At 45.8% G+C, this 14165-nt stretch overlaps 1 protein-coding gene across 1 annotated transcript; it reads left to right on the top strand.

The window, feature by feature from the left end:
* Nucleotides 1-986: 986 nt before the first annotated feature.
* On the top strand, nucleotides 987-4939 carry ankrd33aa (ankyrin repeat domain 33Aa). Its single transcript, XM_039008714.1, has 5 exons — nucleotides 987-1244; nucleotides 1810-1939; nucleotides 2105-2245; nucleotides 3804-3983; nucleotides 4287-4939. Exons 1-5 carry the CDS (start codon nucleotides 987-989, stop codon nucleotides 4937-4939), a joined length of 1362 nt encoding a protein of 453 aa, XP_038864642.1.
* The last annotated feature ends 9226 nt before the right edge of the window (nucleotides 4940-14165 follow it).

Below are 14165 nucleotides of genomic sequence, written 5' to 3'. Positions count from 1 at the left end.
CGAACACAATACAGGCTGCATCGGCCCTAGAAGGTGAATGGGTCTTTAAGGCTCTCCTCAGGACTGGGGGGATGGAGGCTCATCTACTTTACAACCTCACTCACACTGACTAAGACCAATCAGTGGACCAGTCCTTACAGTCAGACCAGGCTGGAAACAGAAAACATAGGAGTTGCGACCGTGCCGTCTCAGGTCAATGGGAACCTTAGGAGGCTGTTCAGGAGCAACTTTCTTGACAGATCAACATCGACTGAAAGATGTGGAGATGAGAGGGTCAACCAACCATGTAGGCTAATGATTATAAAATGTTTTGTCACATTGGTAATTGAATGTAGTGTAAATACAGACTCTAAAGGATTGTTTGATGGCTATTCTTATGCAATATATGCATGTTTCATGCCAACTAGATCCATGCTGGTTTATTTCAGTTGGTTTACTGTGAGCCAGAGAAGGTTTAGAGACGCTCTATGAGCTATTGATAAACACTCTTTGATAAAAATAAAAAAAAGGATCATATCTTGGGGAAATGGAAGAGAAGGGAACCAAAATAGGGTACGAACAGGACATTTGATTCATCACATCCATAATTGAGTTGCCAGTTGTTTCACAATGTGTAATTGAATTAGAGCTCTCTCTGTGGTGTGTGTGTGTGTGTGTGTGTGTGTGTGTGTGTGTGTGTGTGTGTGTGTGTGTGTGTGTGTGTGTGTGTGTGTGTGTGTGTGTGTGTGTGTGTGTGTGTGTGTGTGTGTGTGTGTGTGTGTGTGTGTGTGTGTGTGTGTGCACGCTCTTGCTGTTCTGTGTCTGTTTGTCTGTGTCCCTCCAGTCATGTATGTCTGTGTCTATTCTTACAGGGAGCAGCTGGGATGTGGTAATCATCAACAGGGTCCAGGCAGGGTCCTCGCCACATCTCATCCTCCCGTGGGCAGAGTAGGCCTCTTGGTCGGGTGTGATCCCCTCCTCTCGGTGGTCCACCTGGAGATCCAGTGATGGCTCATGCACAGGATGATCCCCAACTAGGCGCTGGCCCGTCCGAGGATTCTGAACTCTCTGAGAATGAGTCCGAAACGGCGAGCTTGGTGTCGGAGGACTCTATCATGCCAGACTATGAGATGGAGCGGGGTAGAGGAGGCACCACCTCTACGCTGTACGAGGCCTGTAACAGGAACGAGGCGCTGATGCTACGGAGGGTCCTGGAGAGGGGGGTTACTAAGGAAGAGGTTATGGAGCTGGACATCAATGGCATGGTAAGGACTATGTCATGTTTCCCTCAGGTGGTTCTGGGTTCAATAAGTATTTGATTTCTTTCAAATACTTGAAGCGTAGGATGGGACTATTCTAAGAAAATCTTATGGCCTCAGATGTTGTACCTTAGAGCAGGGTTTCCCAAACTCTGCCCCCCCCCCAAGTACACGTCTTGGTTTTTGCCCTAGCACCACACAGCTGATTCGAATAATCAAAGCTTGATGATGAGTTGCTGATTTGATTCAGCTGTGTAGTGCTAGGGCAAAACCCAAAACGTACAGCCAGGGGATGCCCTGGGACCGGGTTTGGGAAACTCTGCCTTAGAGCAGTGTTTCTCAACCATTGGCCTGCGGACTGGCAATGATTCCTGGGATGATACTGACTGGTCTTTGAGATGGTTGGCTTACACTTTTTTAGTGAGTTACTCAAATGTTCATTTTAATGTAAGAGGTCCCACAAGGAGGATGAACAAAAGCTTGCCGGTTTCTGGTACATAAAAGGTGGAGAAACACTGCATTAGAGCATATTGAATGACCACATCTGGGCTCTGCTTTGTTTCCATGTCAGAATGGTCTGATGCTTGCTGTCTCCAGAGGCTATGTGGACATGGTCTACGGTCTACACACGTGTCCACTGATCGACATTAACCATCAGGACAATGATGGCAACACAGCACTGATGATCGCTGCCCAGGCCGGTAAGCATTGCAATAATATGCTGGCTAGCTTTGGTGAGCATATCATATCATATCAGTAGAAGCACCTATTCCATGATCTGGTAGGGGTCACAGCATCCAATTCCACTGGTGATAACAACTATGGCAACTTAAACCTTCCTAATAACAGCCCCTCTCTCCACCCAGGCTACATCTCCATTCTAAACTTCATCCTGAACTACTACCCTAAGATAGACCTGGAGGTGAGGGACATCCGGGGCTTCACTGCCCTCATCAAGGCAGCCATGCAAGGCAGGGTAGACTGTGTGTCTTCCCTCCTCATGGCCGGTAAGTGGCTATAGTCAGTAAAATCAAGAATTGGAGTAGTCATTGAACAGAAGTCTTTGAGTGCAGGGTTGGAAAAGACTATTTCCATGGGTTTTCCTTTTCCAAGTGGCGCAAATCCTCCCTCTCCATACTGACAACTTCCTAACTGATATGTTATGTTTATTCTCGAATCAGTAGAAGCACAGTTACTATGGTGAAATGGGTTATCAACTTATCATCATAGAACTAGAATGACTATTGTATTATTCATTATTTTTCTATGGTTACCGTGAATGTGTTAAAGAAGGGGGAAAAAGTAGTGCACTATATAGGGAATAGGGTGCTATTTCAGACACAGACCAAGTGTATGATTATGACAGCCATTTAGGTGGAGAAGGATGATGACGCACATCTGAGTTCAAGGGTCAAATCTGAGGACGTTGGTTTTCTATTCTCATCTTCATGTCTAATCTGGGACTAGCTGTGTTGGGTTGCAGGCTGGATTAGCTTTGTGTGGATTTACCAGGACTGATATAGACATGGCTGTGGTAACACCTATTAACGGTACATAAATCAAGACAGGTCACCATCAAGTCACCCTACTACCTATTCTTATCTGTACCATAGGAGGCTGCTGAGGGGAGGACGGCTCATCATAATGCCTGGAATGGAGTGAATGAAATGGTATCAACCACATGGAAACCGTGTGTTTGGTGTGTTCAATACCATTTCATTATTTCCGTTCCAGCCATTACAATGAGCCCGTCCTCCCTAATTAAGGTGCCAATGGCCGCGTGTGATCTGTAGGCACAAAAAACAGCTTTGGGTATGGTGTAATTTGTGTTACGTCCACATGCCTTATAATGCATTCCTCTTCAGCTGAGTAAATGCTTGAGGACAAGCCTCTGAAATAGACACTAGTGCGAGTCCGTCTCCATCCAATAATGCATCCAATTAAATAATTAAGAACTAATTAACCAAATAACCTAAAGGTGGCTTTCAACACTAGAAACATTGTTTCAACTGCTGATTGTCCCTTTAATTGAAACTCTTGAATCTCCTGCTTCATACTGTAGATGTTCATAAACACATACTGTCTCATTATTAGCCAATCAAATAGTGACAGTTCTCCTCTCCGTAGCTGCCGGGCTATTCAATTCCGGCCCAGGCAGGCCAAAACATTTATGTTTTTTTGTTTCTACCTGGTAGTATATTGGAATCACCTGGTGTCCCAGGTCTGAATTGGTCCCTGATTATAAGGAGGTGAAAAATGGAAGTGTTTCAAACCTACAGAACCAGAATTGAATATCCCACCTCATAGAGGATATAAACATAAACAGCAATACACTATCTCCCTCCACATTTTACAGTTCCTTCACTGGCCACTAAGTAGGACGATGACATTGACTTGAATTTTCTTTGAACTGTCAGAGGACATGCCACACACATTACATTATAAAAATCTAATCTTGATCAGTTTCCCTCATTTCTTTAGTGCCTAACCTTTTTGCCTAGCTCCTGTGATCATTTTGGATGTGCGTTCATGTTTCTCTGTCTCCCTGCCTATCCCGATGTCCAGGTGCAGATATCAATGTAGTGGATGAGGTCCGAGGGAAAAGCATCACGGACTGGGCCCTGAAGACGGGTCGCTTCGAGGTCCTGCAGCGTCTCCGTGTTCTCCAGGCGCACCCCATCGCCGAGCAGTTCTGCGACAGCTACGTGATTGAGTGGCCCGAGCTGAAGGAGCTGGTTGCCAAAGGTTAGAGAGGCCGGCAAGCAACCAACCAGAGGGTTGCCGTTTCCAATCCCTGCCCCGGCTGGGAAAAAGCTGGTGGGCAGTGGTCCAGTAGCCTGCTGTTGTAACCTATAAACTGCTCCAAGGGCGCTGCACTGCGGCTGACCCATTTATCCAACCTCTCCATTGGGCGTATGTAGGCTATGTGTGTTTCTCTGTAGTGTGTCTCTGTGACAATAAATCTGAATCAAACTGTATTGCAATGCAACAAATGTTACTAGGTGTTCTACATAGAAGTAATCTTCTATCTTCTGTCTTCTTCTAAAGCCATGATCCCCAAAACACTGACTCAACGTCTGAAGGACAGCCTGACCATTAGCTTACCCAAGGACCCTCAGGACAACGGAGTGATGGACCACCTGGTGAAGATAACCACATCCATCCACAGCCCTCTAGTCTCCACTGGCTGCCGGCCCCTCTGCCCCACAAGCCCCCCAGAGCTCGGGAAGCGGCGCCTGGCCGTGCCGGAGCTGATGGAGAAGCACAGCAGCAAGGACCTGGAGGAAAGCTCTGTGTGTCATAGTAACGGTGTGAAATGTTCATTCATGCCTGCACAAGCGTCGTCGAGCTCCTTCTCACTCGCCAACTGCTGCTCGAACGCGGAGCGGAGGGATAGTGTTCTCTCAATGGCTGCCAGCGGCATCTGGAACTTCATCCCTTGTTCCATGGCCCACCGGAACTCTGTATTCCCATCTGGTTGCATCCCCAAGATCACCTTCACCAAGTCTCAGGACAAAACACCCAAGAAGGCGAAGAAGGCGAAGAGGCACAAGGGCCACCTGGAGCCTCCGGTCTGGAAGTACAAGTCGGAGAAGCAGGAGAAGAAAAAGGAAAAGGAAAAGCTGGAGGAAGAGAAGCAAGCGCAAGAGAAGGCACTTAAGAAAGCTAAGAAGAAGGCAGCCAAGGCGGCGGCCAAGTGAAAGGAGCCTGCCAAGGCAAGTTAAACTGCTGTCTGTAAAGTGCCACTGAGTGGGAGCACAGAACCCTTGGAAAATAGAGCGACCTCTGTGCTGTCATCAGACAGAAGAGGAAGCGAGACACCCCACTCGCAGTTTTGTTTATTGATTGAATGAAAGTCAATGAACTAAGTAGACCAGACCCAGCTGCTATTGCATTGGTGTCTATGGGAGACCCACCCCTGTTAAGTAGACCATTTTTTTCAATGATAAACAGCCTGAGAGAACTATCTTGATTTATCCACCATCTTTGCTGTCATCTCCTACTAACTCCATTGTATCCACTGTGATGATGTCATAAGACGGACAAGGGGACGGCTCCCCTGTGGTGGCACCTGCCTGGGGTCATCATGGAGGCCCAGTTGCAGCCATACAGTGGGGCTTCCAATAACATGGGTGGAAACTAGCATCTGAGCCGGACTAAGTCTAATGGATGGACTGTTGTTTTCTTCTCTGCTGAGATATGCTGCTGTAAGAACGGCAATGGCCTGGACATTCCTAGACATTATTATTCATGTACTTTCATGTGGAATTCTCTTTTTCTGTTTTAAATTATTTTGTTGATTTATTTATTTTTGAGAGTTCAGTCGTTAAAAAGATCAGTAGAGTTTGTTTGGTCTTCCATGTTCTTAACTAACCAATCGAAACTGTGAAGGAACCAGAGCCATAGCAAAGAAATGTCTAATTTCTGATAAGCAAGGTACTTCCTGAAAAAGAAACAGGACATTAACATGAGTTAGGCAAATGATGAGGGAGGATTATGAACAAGGTTTCAGAGTTGCCTGTTTGATAAACCTCATGGTCAGATATAGCACAACCAGACCTGGGTTCAAATACAATTTAAAAGCATTTCAAATGTTTCAGCTGTGCTTGAGAGAGCTTGCCTGTTGATATGGAAACAATAGAAAAGTCCCAAAAGTGCAAACCACACCCACCTGGCACTCCAGGCAAGCTAAAGCAAACGCTGAATGTTTTTGTAACATTTTGAATAGTATTTGAACCCAGGTCTGACCACAACGCACATCTGAGTTCCAATCTGCTCTATGCTTTGTTTTCCTATGTACTCCAATTAGCTGTCTTCCAAAAGAAGTAGATTTGACACTGTTACCGGTGAGAGGACTTTTGACTTTTATCAAGAGTAGTAATATAATATCAGGGATCCCCTCAGTTTTGATGAGGCTCAGGTACTTAAAGATCAACCTGAGTGGCTTATTATTACGGTGCACCAACCTGCTCAGTTAGAATAAATTGTTTGTTGATCCGGTTCACATGTTGTGATGGAGCTGAAATTTGAAGTATGTTATTCAGTAGGAATCAACTTCTGTCCTAATAGTATGTGATGGTTATTTTTTAAATAACACCATCATCCTCGTCAAAGATCCAGAAAATCGTATGTGTAGTGGCTATTGCCAGTCAAAAACCATTGATGCGTCAGATACGGCTCCTACAATATGAAAAGATACGATAGGCCTAATGAATACTCTATTACAAAACCAAACATTAAAACGTTTAAAAACACAACATCCATGTGACTTAGTGATGATCCTTCTTCCCACTATATCCGATAGATTTAGCAGCTTTGGCTATAGGCTAAGCTGGGTTAGTGTGTGAGCTTGTTAACTGGTGCTATTATAGTCCCAGTCAGATCAGACAATAACCATGTAGCCTAACCATAGATACGTCTGTAACCATGGGGCGTAACCATACAACCTAACCATAGATACAGCTGTAACCATGGGGTGTAAACATACAGCCTAACTATACAATACTTTCAGAAAGTATTCACACCCCTTGAATTTTTTCACATTTTTTGTGTTACAAAGTGGGATTCAAATGGATTTAATAGTAAAAAAAAATTCTCAACGATCTACACAAAATACTCTGTAATGTCAGTGTGGAAGAAAAATTCTAACATTTTTTGTGGGGTGAGAAAAACAGATATATTTTGATTAGAAAAGTATTCAACCCCCTGAGTCAACACATGTTAGAATCACATTTGGCAGCGATTACAGCTGTGAGTCTTTCTGGGTAAGTCTCTGAAAGCTTTGCAAACCTGGATTGTATATTTTTTATTATTCAAGCTCTGTCAAGTTGGTTGTTGATCATTGCTAGACAGCCATTTTCAAGTCTTGCCATAGATTTTCAATATGTTTTAAGTCCAAACTGTAACTAGACAACTCAGGAACATTCAATGTCATCTTGGTAAGTAACTCCAGTGTGTATTTGGCCTTGTGATTTAGGTTATTGTCCTGCTGAAAGGTGGATTTGTCTTCCAGTGTCTGTTGGAAAGCAGACTGAACCAGGTTTTCCTCTATTACTTTGCCTGTGCTTAGCTCTATTCCTTTTCTTTTTATCCTAAAAAACGTCCATGACAAGTATACCCATAACAGGATGCAGCCACCACCATGCTTGAAAATATGAAGAGTGGTACTCCGTGATGTGTTGTGTTGGATTTGCCCCAAACATAACACTTTGTATTCAGAACAAAGTTCATTTCTTTGACACATTTTTTGCAGTATTACTTTTGTGTCTTATTGCAAACAGGATGCATGTTTTGGAATATTTGCATTATGTACAGGCTTCCTTCTTTTCACTCTGTCATTTGGGTTAGTATTGTGGAATAATTACAATGTTGTTGATCCATCCTCAGTTCTCATATCAGCCATTTAACTCTGTAACTCGTGTAAAATCCCCATTGGCCTCATGGTGAAATCCTTGAGCGGTTTCCTTCCTCTCTGGCAACTGAGTTAGGAAGGACGCCTGTATCTTTGTAGTGACTGGATGTATTGATACACCATCCAAAGTGTAATTATTAACTTTACCATGCTCAAAGGGATATTCAGAGTTGGCTTTTTTTTTTTTGCCATCTACTACACAGCCTAAATATATATACATCTGTAACCATGGGGAGTAACCATACAGCCTAAATATAGATACATCTGTAACCATGGGGAGTAACCACACAGCCTAAATATAGATACATCTGTAACCATGGGGAGTAACCATACAGCCTAAATATAGATACATCTGTAACCATGGGGAGTAACCATACAGCCTAAATATAGATACATATTGTAACGATCGTCTAGTTCTTCCTCCTCCTCGGACGAGGAGAGGAGAGAAGGATCGGAGGACCAAAATGCAGCGGGTTGTGAATACATAATGAATTTATTTAAAGACGAAGACGAACACGAAAAACACTTGGAAAATTACAAAACAAAAAAACGACGTAGACAGACCTGAACATGGAACTTACATAAATGCACGAAGAACTCACGAACAGGAACGGACTACATCAAACGAACGAACAAACGAAACAGTCCCGTGTGGTGCACAGACACAGACACGGAAGACAATCACCCACAAACAAACAGTGTGAACAGCCAACCTTTATATGGTTCTCAATCAGAGGAAACGTCAAACACCTGTCCCTGATTGAGAACCATATAAGGCTAATTACAAGTGACCTAAACATAGAAACACAAAACATAGAATGCCCACCCCAACTCACGCCCTGACCAACTAAACACATACAAAAATAACAGAAAACAGGTCAGGAACGTGACATAACCCCCCCCTCAAGGTGCGAACTCCGGACGCACCACCAAAAGTCTAGGGGAGGGTCTGGGTGGGCATCTGTCCACGGTGGCGGCTCAGGCTCTGGGCGTGGTCCCCATCCCACCTTAGTCAAACCCCGCTTTTGTAGCCTCCTCCAAATGGCCACCCTCCAAATTAACCCCACTGGATTAAGGGGCAGCACCGGACTAAGGGGCAATACCAGAATGAGGGGCAACACCGGAATGAGGGGCAACACCGGAATGAGGGACGGCAGCTCCGGACTGAGGGACGGCAGCTCCGGACTGAGGGACGGCAGCTCCGGACTGAGGGACGGCAGCTCCGGACTGAATGGCGGATCCTGGCTGGCTGGCTCTGACGGATCCTGGCTGGCTGGCTCTGGCGGATCATGGCTCGCTGACGGCTCTGGCTGGTCATGGCTCGCTGACGGCTCTGGCTGGTCATGGCTCGCTGACGGCTCTGGCTGGTCATGGCTCGCTGACGGCTCTGGCTGGTCATGGCTCGCTGACGGCTCTGGCTGGTCATGGCTCGCTGACGGCTCTGGCTGGTCATGGCTCGCTGACGGCTCTGGCTGATCCTGTCTGACGGAAGGCTCTGGCTGATCCTGTCTGGCGGAAGGCTTTGGCTGCTCCTGTCTGGCGGAAGGCTCTAGCGGCTCCTGTCTGGCGGAAGGCTCTAGCGGCTCCTGTCTGTCGGAAGGCTCTAGCGGCTCATGGCAGACGGGCGGCTTTGCAGGCTCATGGCAGACGGGCGGCTTTGAAGGCTCAGTACCGACGGGCGGCTTTGAAGGCTCAGTACCGACGGGCGGCTTTGAAGGCTCAATACAGACGGGCAGTTCATGCGGCGCTTGGCAGACGGACAGTTCAGACGGCGTTGGGCAGACGGACAGTTCAGGCGCCGTTGGGCAGACGGGCAGTTCAGGCGCCGCTGGGCAGACGGCAGACTCTGGCCGGCTGAGACGCACTGTAGGCCTGGTGCGTGGTACCGGAACTGGAGGTACCAGGCTAAAGACACGCACTTTCAGGCTAGTGCGGGGAACAACAACAGGGCTCTGGAGACGCACAGGAGGCTTGATGCGTGGTGCCGGGACTGGAGGCACTGGGCTGGAGACACGCACCACAGGGAGAGTGCGTGGAGGAGGAACAGGGCTCTGGAGACGCACTGGAAGCCTGGTGCGTGGTGTAGGCACTGGTGGTACTGGCCTGGAGCGGGGAGGTGGCGCCGGAAATACCGGACCATGCAGGCGTACTGGCTCCCTTGAGCACTGAGCCTGCCCAACCTTACCTGGTTGTATGCTCCCCGTCGCCCGACCAGTGCGGGGAGGTGGAATAACCCGCACCGGGCTATGTAGGCGAACCGGGGACACCATGCGTAAGGCTGGTGCCATGTAAGCCGGCCCGAGGAGACTGTTAGTAAAACGTTTACTGTTGACAGGAGAACAAGAGGAGACAATAGGACGAGGTGGATAATTTTATAATAAGGCCGTTTAATCACATGTAAAGATATCTTAGTAAAATCTTGCAGCAAGGCTCTTTCTGTCTGACTCCTAGTGAATCGTCCGGGAAAGAGGCCAGTTTCCAGAATTGTACAGTACTATATAGACAACAAGCAAAGTAGGTAGATCTGCGAGTCCGGCCTTCCGATTGGTCGATCTGGGTCTTGGGTAGTCCTGATCAGGCCTGGTGTCCACGTTCCATTGGTTCCTGAGAGTTCTTTGTCCTGAGGTCCAACCATGGGTTGGGTGTGTCTGTGTGATTGTCATGGGGGAGGGGAGTTGTGGGTGTCGTGTATATGTCCAATGTGTCCAGCATATGTCCAAGAGAAAGAGGGGGTGTGTATGTTGTGTCAACTATAGCTAATGTTGAGAAGTTGTTAAAACAAGTTACCAATATCTAATACAATTTCTTACAAATCCCCCTCTTCACGTCTCACAAGAGACGTGACATAAAAGTATATAAAAAGACAAAACTGAAGGATAAAATTTGTCAGAAGACAAATTTTTAATTCCCTCTCTTCACGTCTCACAAGAGACGTGACATAAAAGTATAAAAAGACAAAGCTAAGGGATAAAATTTGTCAGAAGACAAATTTTTAATTCCCTCTCTTCACGTCTCACAAGAGACGTGACATAAAAGTATCTTAGTCCTCAAATATATAGACAGGTCCAGCTTCCCCATCCTCAAGCAATGGGAACATTTGGGCCCTTTCCTGATTAGGGTCTATGGCGGCAGTTATAACACGGCTAGCAAGCGTGCGCGCACATGGAATGCAACAGCATCCACAAAGTACAAGAATGGCCGCAAAAACAGAAATTGATACTAGGATGGAGGAAACCAGCGTCTTATATTTACCAAAAGCATCCATCCATGAGTCCCACATAGTAGTGTCCACTCCAGAATGCTGTTTCATCTTACCATTAAGGGTACGAAGTCCCTCCAATGCTACAGTCAGACTCCCATCCGTAGCTGTGTTATTGGGAATGAAAGTACAACACTGTTCACCAAACATTGCACAGACCCCCCCCCGTTCAGCCAATAACATATCAACCGCGATTCTATTTTGAAATGCCATCAGGGACGTAGCTGCCAATTGTCCATGGACCGCCTCGAAGCCTTGTTGAGTCCAATTGCCCAGTTTCTGGACATTAAAATGAATGTAGTTAATTCTGTCCACATTTTTATTAACTGTACACCACCAACAAAATGATGATTCAAACCCAGCTGTCACTTGGTCCGCCAGTTTATATTCATCTGGCACCCCCTAGGGACACCAATAGCATCAATGTAAGTTGGGTCCTAAATGAGCAAGGACCAAAAAGGAGACCACTCCAATAACTACCCCTGGAGTGGCCAACCACACATTAGTAAACCAAAAAACGAGAATATGTTAAACCCTCAGGTCCATCCCTCTATGCAACCTGTACCAGGTGGGCTCGTCGCCACCCGGGAACTTCAAACCTTCACAACAGGGAGGACAAACATCACTTTTTATTCATTCAACATCAACTACAGCAAACCAAGGGTCCTCCTCTGTCAGCCCACTCTCCTGCGGAAGCTCGTTTTCGTATCAGCCTCTCCAACTGGAGCATCAAGCAACGGCATCATACTAGAGGCCCCTTACACATCTGTAACAAACTTCTTCAAACAAGGTATGATACAGGCAACACAGAAATGAAAAACAACAACTAGTGTCAGAAATCCAGTAATCATCATTGCAGTGTACTTACCAAAACAACCACCCAGCCAGGGGAACAGTCCACTCTCCTCCACACCTGCAAGACCCTTCATCTCCACTGATAACCTTGCCAACCCACTCAGAGCTTTTGAAATGCTCCCTTCCGGACTAGTATTGTTAGGGACAAACATGCAACACTGTTCTACAATCTTTTTACATACACCTCCCTGGTTGGCCAGACTTATGTCCAGTGTTAGTCTATTGTGTCTACTGGTTTGTGAGGCAGCATCCAATTGTTCAGCCATCCCTGTAAGTCCTGTGTGGGTGTGTTTATAATTGATCCAGACCTTTTGTTTTTACATCAACAATAGCTGGGCCAATGATGGGCATCAGATGCCACAGGCCATCATTCCTGGTTAATGTCTGGAATTCGTGGGGGACCCCTATTGGGACCCCCAACAGGTTGGTGTGCATGTTATCTGTACCCTCGGACCAAGGAGCGTCACGTTTCTGCCGTCTCCTGGGTTGGTCCCAAGCCTCTGTGTCCTGTGTAGCTCCCAGAAGTTGATTAGCTATAATAATAGGCAACGGTGGTATCAGACTGGCCAAAACACATGAGCAACGACAATTTCCTTTCAAAAATGGGGTCAACCGCCTGGCAGGTCCACACATCCACCATACATCAGCAACACCTCTAGTTCCTAGTGGTATTAGTGATGCAGGTAGTAGCAGGGAGCCTTCCATAGTCTATACCGCTACCTGTGCCAGGGATACAGCTGTTATATCCCCCATATGCCTTAACTCCCCACGGTACCTTCTGGGGAGGGACCACTGGGAACACAAGACTCAGAGTTTTACACAGGGTTGAATTTGGCTCGAACTTTTCCAATATGCACATCCAACCTTCCCCATTACTTAGGACAAATGGGTGAGCAGCCAGAATAGGTCTGGCATGTCCACATACGACACAGTCCTTTCTATTAAGTGTTTTGTAGGCCAACCACATATTCTCCCTTTCCTCATAACCAGTTTCAGTCCCCAAATGTTCACTATCTGAGATGTCTTTTATATTTATTATCTGTACCAGATTGGAGAGCTTAGGTGATGGCGTGGGACTTGGTCTTGAAGTGGTGGAGGAGGCCGGCTGAACCCTGGTCCGTTGAAACTGGTGGTGGTTCTGGCAGCACTGCGATGGTATCATCCCCATCGTATCCTGATCAGACAGCTCAGGACTACAAGCAGTCCTGTAAAACCCCACCCTCTCCCAGAGAACACATCATCAGCCAGAGACCAAGCAACACTTTCACTTCTATGAACGAACACAGTGAGGAAAGGTCGGGGGCAGGGAATTCTTCATTAAGGAGTTGATCCCCGAGCTCTATTAGCAACGGTTCTTCTCCTTAACTCTGTGATCATTCGGCAGTGTCAGTGTGTCTCACCCTCCAAGTGCGATATGCCCCCAGGTCGAGTGATTCACCTTCTCCCTTAATTCACCTGCAATGTATAAACTCTTGGACATACAGGTTTGGTTAGCAAACAGTTCCTCATTTGTTCTTTCTGATTATATATTTAACTTCTATGCCTATTTTTTTTAGCTATAAATGTTTAATTTTAAATAAGTTTATTATCCAATAGGCCCCATCCTTTCCTAGTCCACAATGTACCCTCCTTCGTTTGATACCTGGCTCTGGCCAGGTATCAACCTTACCTACTCTAAATAATAACTTAGTACATCATATTCTAGGAACGTCCCTTTTATTCCCCGCATATCCAATTCTCCCTTGGGCGTACATTCATATCTATTCTTTTCCAATTCTCTGTCAAGTGACTTATCTACTTTGAAATGTATCTGTGCTGCTTATATATGTTAACCCCTTTCTCTCCTATCTTATTTCACAGCCTACCTTGCTCATTTCCTGGTCCACCCTCCCCACTCTGCTCTCAAACCTTCAAGGTCTCAACAGTGCGGGGTAGACCCATCTGTCTGCCTTTTTCTATGTGTTCCTTTACAATATTAACTAAGTGTCTCACTGTTTTGACTTTATCTGCATGGATTTAAAAATAACCACAGGTCTTATAGTGTCAATCTCTAAAGTCCTAACATAACCTTAATTAACCTATCTCTATCTTCTAATGGCCAATACAAATGCTTACCTTATGGTCAAGAGTTATAAACTCTATTATAATCAATTTACCTCAAAACTAGTATCCCAAATGACACAATCTCATTATTCTCACCACATTTCCCCGCGAGTGATCAAGTCGCCGGAAAATGCAATGAAAACAGAAAACAGGTCAAAATGTTACACCTACATTCGTGTTCCATATCTAAACATACCAAAAGAACCCTTTATCTTCTCAAAGTCCCTTGCCTAAATAAAACTCAGAAAGTAAAACTCCTATTCCCATATGAGTGTATTCTTTTAAGATATCTTATCTC

This window comes from Salvelinus namaycush, chromosome 14, assembly GCF_016432855.1.
Source record: "Salvelinus namaycush isolate Seneca chromosome 14, SaNama_1.0, whole genome shotgun sequence".
Taxonomy (NCBI): Eukaryota; Metazoa; Chordata; class Actinopteri; order Salmoniformes; family Salmonidae; genus Salvelinus; species Salvelinus namaycush.
The sequence above is the reverse complement of the archived record's forward strand: the minus strand, read 5'-3'. Positions and strand labels throughout refer to the sequence as shown.